This window comes from Leptodactylus fuscus, chromosome 10 (genome assembly GCF_031893055.1).
Source record: "Leptodactylus fuscus isolate aLepFus1 chromosome 10, aLepFus1.hap2, whole genome shotgun sequence".
Taxonomy (NCBI): domain Eukaryota; kingdom Metazoa; phylum Chordata; class Amphibia; order Anura; family Leptodactylidae; genus Leptodactylus; species Leptodactylus fuscus.
The window spans coordinates 9,312,582-9,336,618 of record NC_134274.1 but is presented as its reverse complement, the minus strand read 5'-3'; the positions used below and the strand labels follow the sequence as shown (position 1 = coordinate 9,336,618).

At 41.8% G+C, this 24,037-nt stretch overlaps 1 protein-coding gene across 1 annotated transcript; it reads left to right on the top strand.

The window, feature by feature from the left end:
• The first annotated feature begins 1,473 nt into the window (after nucleotides 1-1,473).
• Nucleotides 1,474-23,832, top strand: ARHGAP19 (Rho GTPase activating protein 19). The gene is made up of 12 exons (XM_075288063.1): nucleotides 1,474-1,530; nucleotides 7,620-7,885; nucleotides 10,147-10,227; nucleotides 11,290-11,499; nucleotides 12,453-12,679; nucleotides 13,869-13,955; nucleotides 16,298-16,363; nucleotides 18,680-18,886; nucleotides 20,110-20,193; nucleotides 22,028-22,126; nucleotides 23,153-23,230; nucleotides 23,776-23,832. Exons 1-12 carry the CDS (start codon nucleotides 1,484-1,486, stop codon nucleotides 23,830-23,832), a joined length of 1,509 nt encoding a protein of 502 aa, XP_075144164.1. The 5' UTR covers nucleotides 1,474-1,483.
• Nucleotides 23,833-24,037: the final 205 nt, after the last annotated feature.

Below are 24,037 nucleotides of genomic sequence, written 5' to 3'. Positions count from 1 at the left end.
ATCCCATCCTTTGACAGGCACCTCTGTAGAGGCAGAGAGCTGGAAAATTCAGACAGCAAATGCATTTATCTGTACTTGTCTCACTTCTAGTTTTCTGATTTCTACCAACTATTTTCTCCTGATACCAGGGGTTCAGCTGTTCTATAATTTTCCTTCTAATGTTGTCTGCCGCTCCTCTCCAGTGAAGTCTGTTTCGTTTAATGAGAATTTGTCAGTGCAGCCACCAGAGACGGAGCGTCACCAAAACACCAGCTCAGAAACATTCATACAAATCTTCAAAGGTCTGATATTAGCTCCATCAGAATTACAATTGTAATAAACAAGTGATGCACAGATGGGAGCTAGTACGGGGTTAATTAGATGTTCTGCTCTTCTGTAAATAAAGCTTAATTACCTTTCAATGAGAAGTTTTGCAACTGGCATATCTGTCATATCTGTCAGAAAAAAAGCAACTCTGTGCATGGCAATATATATATATATATTTTTTTTTTTTTCCAGTAAAATGAAGAGGACTATGGTGCATTCAATTATAAGTCAATGGGATCCATTTGGTGTCCATTGTATGAGGATTGCGGCTGTGGAACAGAAATCTGGAAACAACAATGCAGATGTAAACTCAGCATTACAGAGAGTGGTCCATATTTATCAGCAAATTTTTGCCTTTTTTCCTGGTAGATTTAAAGGGAACCTGTCAGGACATTTTAGGACTTTCTATTACCACAAGCAGTTATTGCATGAAGTGTAGCACATTAGATTCACGACACTTTGGCAAACAGAAGGGTTTGGCTACAGTGAATACCTTCAAATAAGTTACATACTCCCAGATGACTTTCTAAAAATAGTAAAAAATAGCGTTTCATCTGCTATGGGACATGGAGGAATTTATCAAAGGCTTTATGCTAGAAAACTGGTTACCAAATTAGAAAATTTTGAGTCCAAATTCATGACTTTTCTCTTGCTACATGCAAGTAATGTATAGGATGTGCTGCATACATAATATATCGGGAGCTGCTACATGCAGGTAATGTATAAGATGTGCTACAAACACAATATATAGGAGCTGCTACATGCAGGTAATGTATAGGATGTGCTGCATACATAATATATCGGGAGCTGCTACATGCAGGTAATGTATAGGATGTGCTACAAACACAATATATAGGAGCTGCTACATGCAGCTAATGTCTAAGATGTGCATTTTGTATTAGGTATTGCCTATAGCTTGCACATGTTACACGCTCATAACAGACACATCCCACGCCATCTGCTCCTCTCACTACAACCCTTCCTGTCAGTCCCGCAGGATATCGCGAGAGCTCCAGTCCTGGTCTGTTATAACCAAACTATACAGCACCCGCAGTCCCCGCCCACTTGCGGGAGAATATTCAAATTGGCCAATCATCAGTAAAGGGGCAGGACACGTTTAACCAATAGGAGTGTGAAGGGGCGTAACCGGCACGGCGGCGGATGATTTGAAAACAAGATGGCAGCAACGGAGGAAGCGGGCGGTAAAGAGAAGGGACTGACCCGGTGAGTGGCGGGGCCTGCTGAGGGGCAGACCGGGCTCGGTATCTGCTGCCATTAGGGTTTCTTTGCCCACCTGTCAGTGTCCGGGGTCTGGAGAATTACAAGTATCAGCGCACGGGAGGGAAGGTTGTGACTTGTAGTCCTACCAGATGGCTGAGATGATATCTGGTGTTATACAGATGAGATACATGGGTGCTCTGTATCTAATCCTCTGACCCCGGTGTTATCATGGACTGTAGTGACGTCACGTCTGTGGTGACAGTAACACATGATGTAACCTTGCAGGATGAAACGTCACTGTGGTTGGTATCACACTGTCTGGTCTCCTCCATGGCTCCTTATGGCCATTTTGGCTTGTTTTGTACTGCATCTAGTGTGTGTGTTTTTGTTTGTATATAAATATATGTGTATACACAGTATACAACAATCTATTCCCTTGGATTGGAGCTGGGTTGTCAGTGGGTTCGCTGCATCCCTGGTGCTGCACATTTGCAACCAGCTATGGGCACCACATTGGGTCTCCATAGGTCCTGATTCACACAGACTGTTCTGCTGACTACTAGCATTATGCGACATAAGCTTTGCATGTGGTTTTCATGCAGTTACTTATTTTTACAGATGAAACAAGTTTAAAATTAAGAAACTGCTTGAAACATTGTATGAAAAGTCCGTAGATTTAATGGGATGAGCTGGGTCTGTAGCGCTGCACAGATATCCAAGTGACTGGATGCATTATATGGTTATCCACTGAATGGTCTGCAATATACCTGGCAGTCACTGAAGACAAGGATCTGCCTCTAAGAAGGTGGTTGTACCCTGAGATATTGCTATCTCTGGCCATAATACCCAATAGATGTAGCAGTCACCTCTGGGTTCTGCACCATCCATACTCAGCAGCAGTGGAGGGAAAGGTGGTTGTGCTTGTGCCTCTATTCACCTGTACAGGATTTTCTAAAATCGCAGTGGCCTCCTGCCTGGGCAGCCATCTTTGTTCACTGCGGTTGTGACCATGGGTCAGGAAATACTGTATGCAATATCCTGCTCCTATAGCCATAAATGTCCTGATGGAGTTATCCTTTCATGTGTTGGTAGGGTTTATTTGGGTCACTTACTAATTTTCTATAGTTTTCAGTTAAATAAAAAATAACAATAAAAATTTGACATTTCATAAAAATCTCTTGTGGTAACTTTGATGCATGTGACAAGCTGAAAGTCCCAATGATCTCAGCTGTGACCTGTACAGAGCCCACTGTGAGATTGTTCACACTGAGCAGTGTCTGGCTGCATCCTGATGACAGGTTCAGTCGCACATCGCTGTCTTCTGATTCTCTACACACTATCACTAGGTTATTCAAATGAAATGGAATATTCACCAAAAGAGTCAGATTGTGTGGTCTCTGGGGTGGGGGTGCAATTATTTAGAATGAAAAGGAGAAGAGGTGATCTAGCATATTCCAGCATCGCTGCCGTTGGTCTCTGGCAAGACTGAAGGTGTTTGGAGCTCCAAGATCTGATCTTGCTCTTGTGTCTGTATTTATCTGGATATGCCCTAAATTCTCAGTGGGAATCTGTGGCATTCTGTGCTCCACCATGCATCTCTCTGCGTGCCAGTATTGGGTATATCAGCTTGTCCTCTGGGATATTCATGGATGGCTGATTCTATGTGATATAACCTTACCTTTTCTAATGCTTGAGACTTTGATCCTGGATAGGCTCCAATCTAGTCGTCATTTCTGGACAAAATAGGGATGTCTAGATGTGACTAATGTAAGTGACCTGTAGTATTCCTAATCCAAAAGGAATTGCCAAGAGTCCTGGAAGAGAATGAAAATGTATCTGAGTGTTAAACTCACAATTATCCACTTGAATGCCTTATTCACATGTCTGTGTATTGCAAATGTTTAGGGTCTGAAAATCGCAGACTTCTGTTCATCAGAGACATGACCTTTGCAGACCACAGAGCTCCATTGAAGTCTATAGGTCAGTGAAAATCAAGGACAGCACAAGGATGCCAGATGTGTGCTGTCAATTTTTCATGGGCCCAAAGACAAAGTGAAGTATAGGAGATTAAATTCACGGCTAGACCTGGTTGGCCATTGTGTATCATATATTCTGGAACTGCTCCATCTTCCACTCTTTTTGGATGGAAGTTAAACTCCTCACTGATACTGTCTTTGTGCAGGGAGTTCTGTTAGACCCTCTTGCCTACCTCAATTTGCCTCCCAGACACTTAGGCAAAAAGATGTTTTAGGGTTGGTTCACACTAGCGCTTGTATTCCATCCGCATGGAGACCCACCCGGACGGAATGCAATTGCAAGCAATGTGCTTGCAAAGCACTTGGAGCCTATAGACTATAATGGGCTCCGTGTGCTTGCCGCACACTGCCCGCACGAATGAATTGTGCGCGGCAAGCACACGGAGCCCATTATAGTCTATAGGCTCCAAGTGCTTTGCAAGCACATTGCTTGCAATTGCATTCCGTCCGGGTGGGTCTCCATGCGGACGGAATACAAGCGCTAGTGTGAACCGGCCCTAAGCTGTTCCTGTGTACTGCGGCAAAGACCCTTGTTGCCCTACATTGGAAGGAGATGCTCCTTCCCACGGGTTCTGAGCTAGTCGCCCACATGAAGGATGTCTGTAGCCTCGCGTTCTTGACTGAAACTCTCAACCACATGGCCGAAGCATTTGATGCCGTCTGGTTGCACTAGGACACCTACTGTACGCTACATGGTCTATGACATCTGTTCACTCCATCCCTCTCTTTCCCCTGTCTCTTATCTGTCGTTGTCAGTCCCATTATTGGTCCTTCTTTCTTCTTTTTTTTTTTTTTTTTTTTTTTAAATGTAGATTGTGAGCCCCATATAGGGATAACAATGTATTTTTTTTTTTCCATTTAAGTATGTCTTTTGTAGAATGGGAGGAAATCCACGCAAACACAGGGAGAAGATGGCTGATCTTGTTGACGTTAGGTTTGTCCTGAGTGTTGTTCCATCGGGGTCGCACTGAGGTTGCACATTTCATATTGTGCCCTTTGGTGGAATTTTTTTTTTCCCCCCTATCAGTATGTCTTTGTAGAATGGGAGGTAATCCACACACACAGGGAGAACATACAAACTCCTTGCAGATGTTGTTCCTGGTGGGATCCGAACCCAGGACTCCAGCGCTGCAAGGCTGCAGTGCGAAATACTAAGCCACCGTGTTGCCCCTACTTTTCTTTGTATGTGGTTTATACTGTTTGACTGTTATGCTATTGCCCTTCTGACACTGAAGAGCTATCTGTAAATGCACTGATAGCTCTTCATCCAAGGCACATAACGGGAAAACAGACAGTGTGCTGAATTCAGTGCACTGTTGGCTTTCTAGCGGTATATAAAACCGCATGTGCCCCAGGATATGAAAGGTCCTATTTAACCAAAATGACAGTTTGAAGGAAAAAAAAGACAGCACAGCACCTGTGAATGAGCAGAATAAGTAATGTAATGTATGTGCACAGTGACTGTACCAGCAGAATAGTGAGCGCAGCTCTGGAGTATAATACAGGATAAGTAATGTAATGTATGTACACAGTGACTGCACCAGCAGAATAGTGAGCGCAGCTCTGGAGTATAATACAGGATAAGTAATGTAATGTATGTACACAGTGACTGCACCAGCAGAATAGTGAGCGCAGCTCTGGAGTATAATGCAGGATAAGTAATGTAATGTATGTACACAGTGACTGTACCAGCAGAATAGTGAGCACAGCTCTGGAGTATAATACAGGATAAGTAATGTAATGTATGTACACAGTGACTGTACTAGCAGAATAGTGAGCGCAGCTCTGGAGTATAATACAGGATGTAACTCAGCTTCAGTACAGGATAAGTAATGTACCAGTAATGTACCAGCAGAATAGTGAGTGCAGCTCTGGAATATAATACAGGATAAGTAATGTATGTACACAGTGACTGTACTAGCAGAATAGTAAGCGCAGCTCTGGAGTATAATACAGGATGTAACTCAGCTTCAGTACAGGATAAGTAATGTACCAGTAATGTACCAGCAGAATAGTGAGCGCAGCTCTGGAGTATAATACAGGATAAGTAATGTAATGTATGTACACAGTGCCTGCACCAGCAGAATAGTGAGCACAGCTCTGGAGTATAATACAGGATAAGTAATGTAATGTATGTACACAGTGACTGTACCAGCAGAATAGTGAGCGCAGCTCTGGAGTATAATACAGGATAAGTAATGTATGTACACAGTGACTGTACTAGCAGAATAGTAAGCGCAGCTCTGGAGTATAATACAGGATGTAACTCAGCTTCAGTACAGGATAAGTAATGTACCAGTAATGTACCAGCAGAATAGTGAGCGCAGCTCTGGAGTATAATACAGGATAAGTAATGTAATGTATGTACACAGTGACTGTACCAGCAGAATAGTGAGCACAGCTCTGGAGTATAATACAGGATAAGTAATGTAATGTATGTACACAGTGACTGTACCAGCAGAATAGTGAGCGCAGCTCTGGAGTATAATACAGGATAAGTAATGTAATGTACACAGTGACTGTACCAGCAGAATAGTGAGCGCAGCTCTGTAGTATAATACAGGATAAGTAATGTAATGTATGTACACAGTGACTGTACCAGCAGAATAGTGAGCGCAGCTCTGGAGTATAATACAGGCTGTAACTCAGGATAAGTAATGTATGTACATGGTCTCTCTGTATTTCAAATATTCAGTGTCCAGAGGCGCTTATTTATTGGGGTTAATAACCATCAGCGTTTGGGTGGATGATGAACATGAATATTTGACATTGATTCCTTGTAGACTGCGGTAAGTCCACTTTATTAGGACTTTAGGATTCTGTTGGTATAATAATATACATTGGTGTTTCTTCACTAGTTACTAAGCAATGGTGCCGTACAAGAATATCATCTTGATTCAGTCCCAAAATGCAGTAATCTCTCTGCATGATGATGGACGTACAATGTACTATTGTGCGGAGCAGTATGCCAGGAATTTGCATGGGCTGTATGAGTTCCCCATGTCTATATCACACGGGCCCCATTTACATCAATTTCCAGCCTTATTAATGCCGTTCCAGAAGCTTTCTGCGCTCTTGTAAGCTTTCTTTTCCTTTCTGAAGTGCCTTTTCTACATATGGCTTCTAATTCATAGGAATTGGCAGTGTATGGACTGTAAATAACAGCTTGCTTTGTATTTGTTCTTGTTGTGGATCGTGGTGCGACCTGGGATTCTATTTGTTGTAAAGCACTTAAGAAATGGCAGATTACTTGTAAAAGGTCAAGTTGTTTGTGTTGATGTGGTATTGTGGTAACTAACCGTGTAACTTCTTGAGTAAACCTGCCATACTTCTCGGGATTGTGTTCTCAAACCAAGATGTTTAGTACTGATGTGCAGAAAATGTGGCTGAGAGAGAGAGGAACTGCGATTTAAAGGGAACAATCTTGAAGGTTCATCTGTTTATTTAGGCTAGGTAATATTTTATATAGCTGTAATTATTTATATGGTTTTGGAGCACAATTTACAGGCACAAGACTCTCACGGGCGGTCACTTTGCAAACCCATTCAAGTGAATGAGTTTGAAAACTGACTGTCGGGTTTCCGTATCCTGTCCAGTTTCTCTCGGCAGAAGACGGAAACCTAAAAGCGGAGACCGGGCGCAAGTGTGAACCCGCTCTAAATTAGTAAGAAGGCTTATCCAGTGCAGGGAAAGGACTGGTAAGTTTGTGGTGTGTCTGTTTTGTTTGTTTCTCGGCAAAGTAACAAACCCAGCACGTACTGCAGTATATTTTTGCCTCTGGCTGCTGGAACAGTTTCTGCTAGAAGAGTAAATACTAAAATGCTAAATAATAGGAAGCGGTGAACAGGATGAAATATCAGTAAAATCATATGGAGGGATGTCTGAAGTAGAATGTAGCAGGGAAAGGTGGGATAGAAATGCTGCATAGTAATGGTGTGTATGGAAATTCTGCTCTTTCACTATTTTATTCAGTCCCTGCATATTTTCAAACCTTTGATCAGGTGGACAAAACCTTTGAAGGGATTTGCATGAATTTTTATTTTTCCCCATTTTCAGTGACTCGCTGTGCAGCATAGTTATCTGCAATGATGCCTCTCTACGGAGTCAGCCAGTTATCTACAATCCAGACTTCTTTGTGGAGAAGCTCCGACATGAGAATCCAGAAGTATTTACAGAGCTGGTGGTCAGTAACATCACAAGGTTGATAGACCTGCCTGGTACAGAGCTCGCTCAGCTCATGGGAGAAGTGGAGCCAAAACTTCCTGGTCCTAATGGGGCAGCCGCTTCCTTCTTCAAGTCACTCAACTTTCTGAAGCGTAAAGGTGTGTACACTTTCTTAACAGAAGGACTGTTTAAGGATGACGTATGTGTTGACTTGGATGTAGCGTTTCCTTTGTGTAAGAAAAAGGTCTATTACAGTGAAGGATGTGTGTGAGCAGCACAGACTGGAAGAAGGAAGGCTTCTGGTCAACTGAACCTTCTAGACTACAGTGTCAATTCTTTGGTTTTGATGGAAACTGTAAGGGTTTACTGGTCATATTACAGAGAAATTGACCACCTGCTGCTTGGTTCACTCGTAGCTTATGATTGCTGGGATCCACCTTTAGGCTAAGGCCCCACGGGCCGTAAACGTGAACACATTGTGGTTCTTCCCGCAGCGCTTTGAAGAGAAAGTTCAGAGTTTTCCTCCACGGACTTTCTCTTACCATTATATCTACAGGAAAGCCATTGGCGTTTCCGTAGATATAATTGACATGCTGTGATTTTCAAAACCGCAACGGTGTCTGCGCTGCGATCTTTTCTGTAAAGTGGGGATGGGATTTGCATGAATCCCATCCACTTTGCAAGTACTGTATAACTTAAATTTTTCCCGTGGTGTTTCTGACCTGTGGGGCCCCAGCCTTAAAGAGGAATCTTCTTTGCCTCCACCAAATTCCAATTTCTTTGATAGGTGCGGCTCCACTGATTCTGCCGTAGTTGGAAATTTTTAGTTTTTTTTTTTTTCTAGCCCTCACCAATAATTTGTTCTTTTTAGCACAATTAGGCTCTCTACTGTCAAGTGGGTGGTCCCTAGCAGTCTGCTTCAATCCACCACCAACCATCTGATAGTAGGGAGCCTGATTAACCTATTGGGTGCTGAAATGACAACACTGATTGCTCAGGAATGGTGGGGCTAGAGAGAAAATTCCAGCTGTGCTGGAATCAGTGAAGTGGCACCTATTGAAGGATGTAAAAGACTGGAGGTGGTGAAAGGTCCTCTTTAATATTTTATATGTACATACTACAGTTGCAGCGATTTTTCTTTCATGCCACAAATGCAATCTTTTGTGAGGAAACCCCTTTTAAGTGGGATGTCCTCTTTTAACTCATTCCTGCTTATTAGAAATGTCCAATAAGAAAATTATCAATGCATTCCCCATGGATCAAGCAGATTTATGCTGCCCGATCTGTATATGGTGACTCATTCCCTTTAAGGCTAAGGCTCCACGTAGCAGGCCGCAGCAAGAACAGCACTGCAGGAAAAACCGCGCGGCTACTCATTTTCACAAAGTCTTAAGAGGTTTCTTCTATGTACTTCCTTCTTCCATTATCCCTATAGGTGAACCATCATTGTTTCTGTAGGTATAGTTGACATGCTACTAATCCTAAGGACAGGTGATTAGTCTTTGGAAAACCCCTTTGAGGTTCCCTAGTATTGCATGTTACATGAAGGTCTCATCCTGTAGTCTCTAGTATGGAGATCTCTGAAACTTTGCAATCTACATAGTTTATTCCATTCTCGTTTCTAGCTGTGACAAACTACGGCTTCTTAGTTATAGTAGTCTTATACTCTGAGGACAATGCACGCACATAAATCACTGGGATATAAGAAAATGACATCTTAGCAGTCATAAAAGAATTAATCCAGGACCTGTGAGTTTCCAGTACAATGGAGAACAAATGCCGTAGTAAAGAGCACAATTTACATATCAATTTCTCGCTATTATGGCGTGCTCTGTTGAAGAGGTGGAAATCTCTCGGTTCTCCTTGTTCCCTCTGCTGGAAAGTGGACACTGACTCGAGCTCAGTTTTATATTTATATGTAAATTTGCCGTCTTAAGAGATGGAAGTGGTTTTGGTTAATCAGTAGTTTACTGTATGGTATAGTGCTGGGTCTGGTGGAATCTAAAGTTGTATGCACGTTGCTAAAAGCAAACTATACTGAAACATGGGCCCAATATCTAATCCATTCTGAGATGGGGAAGTAAAGTTACACTTCAGATCTATTATATACAGTATGGCTGAATTTTAACCTTCCTTTTGGCTGTGATTGAGAAAGATAGATAGATATTTTTGTGTCGGATGACTTTTGAGATCCCAAGGTAACTGAGGCCTAATGCAAAATGTTTCTCTTTCCAGGAATGTTTTTCTAGGTACAAACTGCAGCCTAATGTAACATTTGATCTGTAGTGTTGTGTTCCAGCATGAAAACCTCTGTATAGTACATCAAAGACAGTGCCCACTCACACCTTTCATGTTTGGAGAGTGTAGCCCCATCTGCTTAGTGTTTCTTTGATTTCTTTATGGATTTTCTATTCTTCAGAAAAAGGCATTGTCTTTGGAGCACCTTTAACAGAAGAAGGCATTGCACAAATATACCAGCTCATCGAGTATTTGCACAAAAGTAAGTATCCTGTAACAGCTGGATTTGTATCTTAATACCGCCTGGAACTTTCCTTTTAAGATGTTTATAAGGTCAGGAATAAGTGTGAAATAATACGCTTTCCAAGAACAGTCGCTGAAAGGCTTCGGTCACTACAAAGAGCTACTGTATACAGTGTAATATTGCAGGAGTACAAGGGATAAAAGTAGGGGTATGTACAAACAGTATGTACGATGAATGTAAATGAAGTAAGAGAACTAGAAGAAACTGGCAGCCTATACATTTACCCTAGCAGCACCTGACTACCTAAAACGATTTGCTGTAAAGTCAAATAGTAATATAAAAATTAAAAAGAAGGGTAATCTCATCCCTGGAGGCAGCCATATTGGCGTTATAGCCTTCCTGTAGGTAGCCATATCTCATCCCTGGAGGCAGCCATATTGGCGTTATAGCCTTCCTCTAGGTAGCCATGTCTGATCCCTGGAGGCAGTCATATTGGCGTTATAGCCTTCCTGTAGGTAGCCATATCTGATCCCTGGACGCAGCCATATAGGAGTTATAGCCTTCCTGTAGGTAGCCATATCTGATCCCTGGAGACAGCCATATAGGAGTTGTAGCCTTCCTGTATTTCCTTCATAGACTGTATAGCAGGCTGGATTTGTGCTTTATGGCTCTCTAATAGAGATGAACGAACACCATTCGAAACGGTGGTTTCGAATAGCACGCTCCCATAGAATTGAATGGAAGCGGCCGGCACGCAAACTTTGCCGGCCGCTTAACCCCCTGCGTGCCGGCTACGTCCATTCATTTCTATGGGAGCGTGCTATTCGAAACGGCTGTTTCGAATGGTGTTCGCTCATGTCTTCTATCATTTTAGAGATGCACATCCATCACATTTATGGGACATCCTTTTGTAGGCAAACCCCATTAAAGTGGACCTACAATTATAAAACTATTTTATAAAATATAAGTACGGGTGAATATTTTTTTTTTAAAAAGTGGAACGAGATCTTGCTAACAAAATGTAATTTTCCCCTTACGCATTTTATCATATCCTAAACCTTCACATCTTTCTCCTCGCAGATCTCCGCACTGAAGGCTTATTTCGTATCCCTGGGAACAGCAATCGTTTGCAGATTCTTAAAGACTCCCTCAATAGCGGCATAGACATTGATGTAGATTCTGGAGAGTTTCACCCTAATGATGTCGCCACGTTACTTAAAATGTTTCTGGGTGAATTACCTGAGCCCCTGCTGACATCCCGGCATTATAACTCTCACTTAAAGATTGCAGGTAAGATGTGCGCTCTGTACAAGCCTGGCAAGTAAAGGGGGGGTGGCATTCTTCTGACATCTAATAGCACAAAGGCTGAAAATTGCTGCAAAACTGCTGTGAAATGTGTAATTTCATGAGTCTAGGAGAAAACTGAGGAGAGTGAACCGTGGAAATTATTTTTTTTTATATATTTATTTTTTAGGTTAACACGGTTGCATTTTAAGCTACAACCCCTTCTTGGGAAAACTCTTTAGGGAAACGAGTTAAACAATAAAGAAATGTAAATTCCATCAATATTTGGTGTGCCCTTAGCCCACCATCAGTTCTTGTCTGTACTTGTAGGTAGCTTTTGGCAGAACTAGGAAGGGTTGTTCCCACCATCTTGGAGCGCTAGGCACAGATCTTCAGTGGATGTAGGCTTGCTCCAATCCATCTGTCTTTTCATGTTATCCTAGACAGACTGGATGATGAGATCAGGGCTATGTCTGTGGGGGCTATATCGGATTTACATTGCTCTTTTTTTCATTCCCTTCTATCTCTGAAAGCAATTCTTTCACTGAGGCATTTTTTTTCACACCTGTCTAAAACTTTTGCACAGTACTGTATGTATGAGTACATATATATATAATTGCACCCAGCAGGCTGTAAAGACCTGTCAGATGCTGTAATAAATAATCTGTATAGTGACTGGTTCTATTTTCTTCCTGCCCAGCCAGGAGGATGATGTTTTTGCTCTTGGGTAACTACACAGCTCCTATTTCAGCTGCTGGTTATACATTTCTCTTGTTATCACTTCGCTGAGACCTAATGAGTCGGAGTAGACTGCTGATGATATTGCTTATATACCATGTCCTTGGCTGCCTACATCTTCCTGACTCACTGTAATGTCATCCCCTGTGATAAAGGAAGTGCTAATGATTCAGCTTGTTCACGTATTCTAACTTGTATTTTCTTTATATATATTCATTCAGACCTAATGCTTTTAGATGACAAAGGTAACCGGACGGGGGCACCCGATAAGGAGCGACAAATCGAGGCTCTGCAACTTTTGTTCCTGCTTCTCCCATCCCCTAACAGAAATCTTCTCAAACTACTATTGGATCTCCTCTACCAGACAGCCAAAAAACAGGACCGCAACAAGATGTCCGCCCACAATCTGGCCCTAATGTTTGCCCCCCACATCATATGGCCTAAGAATGTAAGTAACCAGAATCCTGACTTAGAGGAGGAATATTTCACTAGGCAATATGTTCTCTGCAGAAGTACCAGGTTTGTGTTAGGTGAAGCTACAGTTTCTAAAGATATTGGATAAATAGTAATTTGCATCGACAGAATTAGTGTCGTCTTGGATATGAGGACATTAATGCATCACATATGCTTTTATAGCAAGCCTGTAACATTGAAATTTATGCAAAATATTGGACAGGAAACTCAATAAAATAAAATCTATGTATTTATCTACTCCCCACTGAGCCAGCACAGATGCCTTTTATAAGCTCCATTCTGTAGGGGAGGTTCACACTTTTTCAGTTCAGGGCTAGAAACCTTTTCACATAGTTGACATGTATTGTGTCGCCAGGGGAGGGGTTAAAACCTATGATTCGGTAGTGGCTTCTTAAATATTGTCACCCGCCCCCTTCAATAAAGTCATAATAAATAGAGATGAGTGACTACTATTCGAAACGCACCCATAGGAATGAATGGAAGCGGCTGGCACGCAGACTTTGCCGGTGGCCGGCCGCTTAACCCCCTGCGTGCTGGCTACGTCCATTCATTCCTATGGGTGCATGCTATTCGAAATTGGAGTTTCGAATAGTACTCGCTCATCTCTAATAATAAACCTTTGGGGTGACATGTTGACTTCAGTCCCAATAACTTAAGGCTTGCAGCCTCTTAGCTCTTCATCCTCAGATGATCAGCAGCTCGTACTTCCTTATGTATTCTCCTATTGGACATTCAGGAGGGTGAGGGTCCCCAGCCTTGTGTTGCTATTACATGTTCGGCAGTGACTGTGGATCCTGCTTGTGGCTTACTGTTGCCGCCACCTTGTAGTTTTAAACCATGACCTGTCTAGGTGTAGTGCAATAATTGCAAACAGTTCCCATGGCTTTTTTTGCATATGTAAGGTTTACTTCTATATGGAAGACTCTGCCGCAGATTCAGTTTAAAATCAGCCAAGAGAAAACTCCTGCACAAAGGGCTTTTCTCTCGTTGTAGTGGAACGACTAAGAGCCGAATACTAGAGTGAACCTAACGTACATATGCAAGAACCTGTGGACTGTTCTCTGTAGAACTGTGAATCTTGGGATACATTCACTCTGATGTAAGAGGCCAAAACTGACCAGTAACAAAGGACTTTTTTTTTTTTTTTCATATTTATCACCCAGGTCACTGCCAATGACTTGCAAGAACATCTAATAAAGTTGACCAATGGCGTCACCTTCATGATAAAACATTCTCAAAAACTTTTTAAGGTAAGTGTATGTGTAAACTTTCCTAAACTGTTATTGTACAGTTTCTCCCAGGGATACCAACCCTCACAACTAAAAATACCATAGAAGCTTCTTTTCCCATGTACCATGTAAATTAGTAACTATGGCAATTCATTATTATAATGGTATGTGTCTTTAGAAGAGCGCAGCAGTACCAGGAGTGCTGTGACAGCTCCCCCCCCCCCCCCCCTCGGATCTGAAATTGATGACTTAAGTCATTAATATTACATGGACATTCCAAGACTAATACCTTAATGATTTCATCTTAGTCATCAATAAGACTGGTGGTCCATCATCCAACCCATGGTCTGTTTGAAGAGACCGCAGTATTTGAACAAGCCCTGTGACCACTTAGTGGCTCACTATGCTCTGTCCTGGTGGCTGTGCTTGGTATTGCAGCTCAGCTAATTTTGCGTCACTTGGACTAAGCTGCACACAGATGTGATGAATATGTGACTTTATTGGCCTGTGTTGCTGCCACTTCATTCATCTGATCTGTGAGGAACCTGGACGCTAAACCCCCACCAATCAGGTATAGTCACCCTGTCCAAAGGATAAATCGCCAATATTTAAATCCTTGAAATCCCCAAACTTCTACCTAATTTATGCAGTGAAAAAAAAAGACTAGTCTACCATTCTTGATCCTCAGAAAGTTGGGTGGAAACTCTAATAGCGAATCATACAATTCGTCCTCGGCTTTCCCAGAACCTGATAGACCTTATGGATGGATTGTTTTCTTTCTGTGCGGTAAATAACGTTCTTGGCTGTGAATTCCCACCTGCATTCTTTCTAGCGCTTCTCTGTTATTACACTTGGCAGAATAATGGATGTTTTCAGCTCTGGCCCTGTCAGGGGATGCTTCAGTGACTAGCACTAGTTACTTTGGAAAGTGATGAAGGTCAGACCTAATGATGTTTAGGTGGGAACCCTATGTATCACAGGATCCGTACTTGTCTGTCTGCAGATGTGAACAAGTCATGTGTGACCTGCAATAAATCTGTGTAGTGGTAATATAATATCTGTGTATCCTATAGTACTGAGACCTGGGCCAGAGTAACGAACAGTGCTCCTATTCATTTCAAATGGGAGCACCGGAGATAGCTGAATGCTATACTTCAGCTATCTCTGGTGCACTGACCGCCATCAATCCTGATGACTTATTATCAGGTCATTAGTAATTTTGCCTAGAATGCCCCTTTAATGCCTGAAAACCGCCTTTAAGACGTTAATATTTTAGTCCATTTTATATATTTTTTTAATTTAACTGGAATCTTGTATCTTGTGGTATAATCAGAAATGTATTAAGACTTGTAATTAGCAGCTAATAATATAAAAGAACATTCATCCTATGCCTAACAATATAGCAATGACTAAAATTAGAGAGTACCTGTTAACTTACAACTTAACCCCCTTGCTTGATTCTTGTAACATGGAGCCTCTCATTAAGTTTCCATGCCAACAGGCGCCATTGTGCTGGTTTGTTTCAATTAATTTATTTTGTGTGATACACAATAGCCCAGATTGTGTAATTGAAGCCTGCCGCTCTGATACGTGACTGCACTTTGCTAATTACTTGATGGTGAAGAAATGTATAGCGGGGGTCATTCACGAGTCAGAATAGCAGGGTCGATTGTCTCTTATGTACTGTGCTGTGTCTGCTCTATGACATTAGACTAGTTATAGCAGACCACTCCATGCTGTTCATTCTGTTACAGGTGCCAAAGCCTAGTAATGTGCTGTAATGGTAGGATGTGGCAGGAGACCTCAGAATACCGCCATCCTGTTACAGCGCTCCGATAGTGTGGTCACTACCTGCATATTCCGCAGTAGAGTCATGGCTGGGATTCTGGAAATTTAACACCTTTGATGCTGCAGTCAGTAGTGAACATAGTATCTAAGGTACCTGACAGAATAAGGGGCTGCTTCTGTATGAGCATCAATAACCCATGATGGGATTTCTGGAAATCATTGGGGGTTAAAAAAATGCTGGAATCTGTGTGTGTGAAAGAGGCTGAAATGAAATGGTGCAGATGATCAGTCCTTAAAGGTGCCCTATAAAGGTATAACCTATCAGTGAGTCCTGGAAAGTCATATACTGGTCTGTAGTATGTTCTAGAGTCACGAAGAGTGTTCTGTCTTATTAGCTCCCACAATATTAGTCTGTTACGTGGCAGCGATTGCCATCACGCTCTTCACTTGCAAATAGATTTGCTTAATGCAACATAATTACATATTTGCACAAATGAATAATGAACTGGAGGAAAAAGATGTTCTGCCATCTGTGCGAAAGATGTTTGTAAATGCTGCTCTGATTTTGCTTTTAGGCACCTGCTTACATTCGAGAATATGCCCGGGTGTACTTCAGTGGCAGCAAAACTCATAGCTCCAAGGTAATAATGTAAATGGTCTGTGGTCTAGAAGCCTGTATAGGGACTTTGCATAGTGGGATATGGACACACACACAAATATGGGGGCCGACACAAGATTTGCTCCGTGTTACGGGGTTGGTCTTATGGAGAGGTTTCACTGTATGTGGTAGAAGGTGCACAAAGTGCGTAGCAAAGGCCAGGTACGGTAAGTTCTCTTGCTCTGTGGTGAACAAAGATCTTCATTTGCATTCCCCAATGAATGTAATGAAAAAAGAATTTTATGGCAAGGAACAAAAATCCAGTTTTTATGATATAAACAAAATAAAAGGCAGCATACAGTGCTGGAAAGCAGAGAATATTTTTAGCTTATGTGGCTTAGCGTGCAGGTTATGATTTTTAATACCCCATTAGTTTTACACTCCTGTCTATTACAGCTATACATTTGCTTAGAATTTCTTGAGTGTATGACATTCACAAGCCTCCATTAAGCAAATTGGCAAACTCCAGCTTTCATATGTTAACTCTCTAAGCATTTATGTATATTGACAATTTGCGAGAAATTTATAAAATCTATATAGTATTAAGGCTCATGAAGTTTATGTAGAATCCTGCAAAATGTAACGCCTGCTGCGGGGAAGGCTATAATTTACTGTTCACCCACAGATGAGTCCTAGCAGTGCAGGTATATAGCAATATATTTTTTGTTCTAGTTAATGTCTGACCACCTGGATATACCCAATTGATTGTAGGTATATTTTAGCAATGTGTCAACCCTGAGACAACCATTCATGTGGCTATATAATGGGGCATATTTATCTGACACTTTTCTGTCTCCATTTACTACAAAACTTACGGGGCATGCCCTAGTTAGAAACAGATTGTACCCGAAAACAGAAAAATATGACTGGCTCAATGAATGGGATTTGTAGTTTAAAATAGTTCAACAGTATTGATAAATGTGGCCCGTTGCATCCTGATTAGGGTTGAGACAATCTTGACTTTTCAGGATCGATTTTTAAAATCCGATTTCCGATCATTTTTCATTCGAACCCGATCTCGATCCCAATGCAAGTCAATGGGATATTTTTTTATTAATCGGAGATTGGATTTTAAAATCCTATTCACTATACAGCATGGAATCTAACAATTGAAAGCTTTGTTAGATTCCACGCTGTGTAGTGAATCACTAAGTAGCCAGAGGATTTTTTTTTTTTTTTTTTTTTCCTTTAAAATCCTCTGGCTACTTAGTCCCCCCCCTGGTGTTCACTTACCTGCAGAGATGGCCTGGTGTTCTTCTTCGCCTCGCTGCCGCACCACGCTGCTCTCAGATTAGGAGAGTGTGGGCGGGTACTGGGAGGGGAGACGTCACGTCTCCCCGCCCTGTACACGCTCACACTCTCCTAAGCCATAAGCCCCGTCTTCCTAGCTCTTTAAACACTAACCTGGGAGGCGGCAGCGAGGCGAGAAGAGCAGCGTGGAGCGGCAGCGAGGCGAAGAAGGAGAACACCGGGCACCGGAGCAGCCATCCCTTGAGGCAAGTAGCTACTAGAGATGTTAGTTTAGTCTCCCATTAGAATGAATGGAGGCAGCCGGCGCGCAGGGGATTAAGGCTGTGTTCCGGTTGCTTCCATTCATTCCTATGGAACTGCAGCGGAGCCTTCACACTGAGTATACACTCCACTCAGAATGAGTGGAGCGTATACTCAGTGTGAAGGCAAAGCATTGTGGGAAATAGTACCAAAATGTATATAAAATGGCGGAAAGATATTTTTACATTCCAGTGCACCCATGCACTTTATTGTGGTGAAGCAAAATATGTGTAAGCAAGTGTACACTCTGATCACTGCATCCACTGCTCCCTGTTTCGTATCAGCCATTAGACACCTATTCAGCATTTATATACATTAACTGCGCATATCAACACTATAGGAAAATAGTGGGGCATTAGCGCCTTACCTGGGGTGTAGGTGCCTGTTGTAAGATGGTATCTGTGATTGCCCAAGGCCTCTCTTCATAACACATGCATAAGCATACATTTTGCTTTAACACAATAAGGCTAGGTTCACATCTACATTGGAGACTTCACCGCAGGTTCTGTCAAAAATTGGCAGAGAAAAGTCCTGCCCAGTCTATAGGGTCCATTCTGTTTATCTCACAGACTGTTATTGAATCAGACTTCTAGTTGCTGATATCTTGTATCAATGGCTTTACTGATGCCACGTGTGGTCTGCTTGAGAAAGATCCCGTATCTGCAAATTGCTTTTTACACCATCCAGCTTGAATGCCATTTTTGCACCACTATACGAAAGCTACAAGTTAACCCTTCACATCTTACAGGATGATCTGGAGTTGTTATCTTCTGAAACTGGGACTGAATTTCAATTTATAAAGAGCCAGAAAAGAAGCCGCCTAGGGTCATCCCCCTCATCCTCCACATCTCAGCAGGAGCTGACACAGCGCCGCACAGAGGAAGCATTGAGAGAACTGTTTAAACATGTCCATGATATGCCAGACTCTGCTAAGAAGAAAAAACTCATCCGACAGGTATGGCATGTGTGTAAATGACTGTGACGTAAAGTTCCCTTTTTAAAGGGGTATTCCTATAATTTCAAGTTATGCCTAATACATTGGGGATAGCCTGAAGAACAAGGGTACTGTTTGCAAGTTAGGGGTTGGTTGAGTATGAATCCTTCTGTTCAAGACTACTGGAGATGAGTAGAGTAAGTACCATGGATCAGGATGATCACTTACTTTTTTTTTTTTTTTTTTAAAGGGGGTTTCCAGTCTTGTAGCTCCCCAGTCAGTTCTTGTCTGATATTCCACAAAAAAAATTCCTCTTCATTTGGAGTTACCTGGTGCTCGAATCTATTACATGTCCTATGGTTGGGTTGGGATCATCTTCTTCTTTTCTTGTTCATTTGGCGCCCTCTGCTGGTTATCTCCTAGCTGAAAATGTGGATGGCCAACAACATGAACTCAGTATGTTGGTACCTCCTTTCTAATTTAACTCTTAGAAGTCTGCAGTCTGCATATTGCCCTACGATTTGAAGGCAATGGCAATTCATCAATTTCAGGTTACTATTTAGTTCTTCCAGTTCCCAATTTGGAAGTGAACATCCCTCCTAGGAGTCGTTGATGTTGAATATTAAGCAGTTGTTGGACACTTAACCTTTGATCTGTTAGTTTATGGCCTTTCCTCTGTTGAGTGGTTTTAGTGTTAGTCAATACTAACGTTCTAGTCAATGGGATCCGTCTTTTTTTGACTATTTGAGGGGTCCATTTTGTCTTGTTCTGGTCCTCTGATGAACCCAAACAGCTGTGAACCTAGCGTAAGGAAAAGTGCCTTTTCTATGACTATTACTCCTTTCTTTATTACTTGTCTGTAGATGTATGTAGATTACAATGCAGCCTATGGAGAGAAGAAGACAGAAATTGAGATATGAGGCAGTCTACAGAATTCAGGGTGTCATTTCTGTCAAGAGAATGCTGGATAGTAATGCCTGATGATAACTCAGTTGTGAAAGGGAACAGTTTCTATAGTGCAGACGTTTAGCTCTTCCATCTCCATAGACTTCTTATAGTGCAGATAATTGCTTTAATAATGGTAACTTTAATAAACCATATTACTAAGTTTATCTTCACATGCTCCATTGCTTTATGGAAACTCAAATGTATACTTGTACTTTAAGGAGCCCTGCTACAGTCTATAGACTAAGCATAACCACGAGTCAATCCGACAGGTCTGAATGTAATCTCTTTCATTTTAGTTCAATAAACATAACCAAGGAACACCCGACTTAACAAGTGGGAAGAAACATGTCCGCTCGCGCTCCTTCAGCGGGATGATTAAGGTAATCTATTACAGAGGAGATGACCTCTCCATTCTCTTGGCAGGCATTTCTCAGTTGGCTGTCACTGAAGGGAATAAATGGATTTTTTTTTTTTTTTTTTTTTTTTTTGCACCATCAAACAAAAATCTGCATGTAATGGTGTCTATAAGAAGGCGTGTATATAATTGACTGCAGAATAGTAATCTATGCACAAGTGTAACTGCGCTTCTCCAAGGTCTTGCTTGGCGTATGATAGGTAGGTAGGTGTCACAAGTACATATAATTGCACCTGAGTATGGATGACAGCGTTGACCAATGACGACACCAAGTCGACTGGTTAAACTAGTGGGTATTGGAGGATCCCAATATGGCTGGTAAGTCAATGCACTCACTCAGGCTAGGTAATAATGGTCAGTGAGTCTCAATTCAAAAACTATGAATATTTTATTAGGAAAAATGACGCGTTTCTGGGTATAGAGCCACACCGGATACTCTACCCCTTCATCAGATCTGGCGTGAGTTGCTAAAAACTTTTAGCACGCCGCAAGCGCTGACTTACCAGCCATATTGGGATACTACAATACCTACTAATATAATGGACTGCAAGAGAATAGTGAATGGAAAGTGTACTTGACCTTAAAGGGATTCTACCATTTAAAACTTTATTTTTTTTGTGTGGATAAGACGTCGGAATACCTTTTAGAAAGGCTATTTGTCTCTTACCTTTAGACGTGGTCTCCGCTGCGCCGTTCCTCAGAAATTCCGGTTTTTACCGGTATGCAAATGAGTTCTCCTGCAGCAATGTGGGCGGGCCCCAGCGCTCAAACAGCGATGAGGGCGTCCCCACCACTGCCAGAGAAGTGTCTCCAAGCACTGCCTCCTTCTTCGTCCGCTGCGTCATGTTCAATATCCTCTTCCGGCGCAGGCTCGTAACTTCTAGCAGAGCAGACTGTGCAGGCGCACAGGCCACCGGAAAATGGCCGCTAACAATACTGTGCAAGCGGCCATTTTCCCGTGACCTGTGCGCCTGCACAGTCTGCTCTGCTAGAAGTTACGAGCCTGCGCCGGGAGACATTGAAGATGATGCGGCGGACGAAGAAGGAGGCTGCGCTTGGAGACACTTCTCTGCCAGCGGTGAGGATGCCCTCATCGCTGTTTGAGTGCTGGATCCCGCTACCATTGCTGCAGGAGGACTCATTTGCATACCGGTAAAAACCGGTATTTCTAAGGAACGACGAGGCGGAGACCACATCTAAAGGTAAGAGACGAATAGCCTTTCTAAAGGCTATTCCGATGTCTTATCCACAAAATTTTTTTTAATGGTTGAATCCCTTTAGAGAAAGAGCATTAATGCTATCTGGTGGTGATATGCCTTGTATTCTGCATTTTTAGCAGTTTTCTACTCTTCAGGCCTGATCTGAGTTAGGGGTCGTAGACTATATGCACACAGTAGAGGAGATCCAGATTCCTAACATGGAGAACAATGTACTTTTTTGCTATCTCCCACTGAAATGAATGGAACAGTGCACTTCCTGCCTGACCACCACTTCATTCAGTACAGGGGGCAGAAGTACCCGGATCTGCTGAGCAGTCAGACATCCACTGATCTGTAAGTTATTCCCTATTTTATGGACAGGGGATAACTTATGCATTTCCTGTTTGGCTGCACATTACCTGCTTAACGGCTGACCAATTGTAATGAGATGAATTTATTAAGAGGTGTACCTTTTATATAAATTGCATAATTTGCAACTGGAAAGGGCAAAATAAATGGTTAGTAATAACCATTGGCTTACAACTTTCTACTGAAATGCAACAATTATTTCTCAACTCTGACTGAATTTGTTTAATCCAGCGCAAAGTTCTGGGTGGACAGGCGGCATCAGAGAGAAAACGGACAGAAACGCCACAGTCTTCAGAAGGATCAGAGCATGTGAAGGAAAATAGGAAATATGTAAGTAGTAAAATAACCCTTTTGTAGAGTGTGAAACTCATTGCATTGTGTGTTTTATTTTAAAGGATATCTTATATAATTAACAATGATCCTTTATTTTATATGCTTTGGGTTAGGTTTGCTGTGGCTTCACATTTCTATTGGCAGTAACTGGGTATCATTATTGATGGGCTTTTTTGAAGAATGTGGTCGTTGTATGTTGCAACTTCCCACCAAAATAAGCAATGGCTTTATTTAACCTCTGCTGTTGGGCCTCCCATAGCTGTGAATGGAGGCAGCCAAGCATTCAAGGATGCCTCTGTGACACCCGAACAGGCCCACGACCACCCATACTATACTATCCTGCCTGAAGTCAGGTGTGGGACCCAAGTCGATCAGAAATTTTTGCCATACTATGGATTAAAATGCCCCTTAAACCATTCAGGACATGCATAATTAGGTGACTTTTAATTACTGCTGTAACTATATAGTATAATAAAGCCCTGGAGCTTTCACATTATATCAGGAATTCAAACTACTTGCAAGATATGCTATGCAATGACAACACCATTTTGGACCTAAGAAAAGAGATTTTCAAAGGTAGACCATAAAGCCTACCTCCCAGTTATAAACAAATTTTCATAAATTAATAATGCCGGTGGAAAAACAAACCCAAAAACCTTTCTTATTAAAAATAATTCTCCCTCTTTTGCTTTCTACATATTAGTCTATGAAGAGGCTGCTTGAGCACACACAGATAATTGCTGCTGCACTTTGCTATACTCTGTTTGCACTTCTAGGTTGCAGATAAGAGGCAACCAATGCACAGAACGAGGCGTTAAAGCAGTTTTCTAGCTGGCACCAATCTAATACTCCCCCCACCCTTCTTAATAGAGCTCTAAGTATGAGGCTAAAGAAATTGTTTATCATATATAAACAGTCAGATTGAAGATAAGGAGCAGGAGAACAGTAAAGGGAATGTGTTGCCAGATAATGTCACTTACTTTTTTTTTTTTTTTTTTTTTTTTTTTTTTGGTCAAAATCCAGGTATCCCAAGAATCTCCTGCAGTTTATTTTACAAAAGCCAAAGTAAAGTTGTCTGATCCCGCTCATGGCAAGAAAGAGGTGTGTATGGGATAGTATTTGATGCATGCTTATGCACAAACGCACATATCCCCCCCCCCCCTCCTGATCTTTCTTTAGTGGAAAAACAACTTCATCACCCTTTCCATAAGGTCAGTGGGGGATGGGAGCTGGTCTACCTGCATAGACCCCCTTTGATAAGGTGGGAAGGGGGGGGGGGGGTTAATGGTGCAATAGTCTGGCAGTGAGCACCCTAAGTTTTACAGAAAGTAATTAAATAGACTCCTCCCTCTCCGGTGGGGAGGGGGGAGAGAACTGTACAGAATATAAGCAAAGCTACAGTGTAAATCACGAGAGCGAGACAAAGCTTCTAAGGGGATAGGAAATGGAATTCTGACTTTAAGACAATTTAACTAATCTAGAGTCCCTCATAGCTATACCAAGAGGGTCTCTTACCCAATGAAAAGAAATCCTCATAGCTTTTACTACTGAAAATCCTCATTAATTGCATCCACTAGTTTAAAGAAGAAGAAAAATTTAAGAAATCGCTAAAATTTTACTTTTTGCCTCCCCATTTCTATTTACAGGCAACCAGTAAATTAAAACGGACCCCTCTATTGCCTACTCCAGAAACTTCCATTTAAAGGATCTGAGTATTGGACTTAATCTTTTTTTTTTTTTTTCTTCCTTTTGGAAATTTTAACTTTTTTTATTTTTTAAAAACCAACCTGTGGACAACTGTTACAAAGCTGTGACATAAGCATTCCTGTGGAGACTTGTGCCCATTACTGGGCTGTTTTTATAATGGTGGGTTTTTTTAGTGTTATGGACTGTTTTGTTTATTTTATT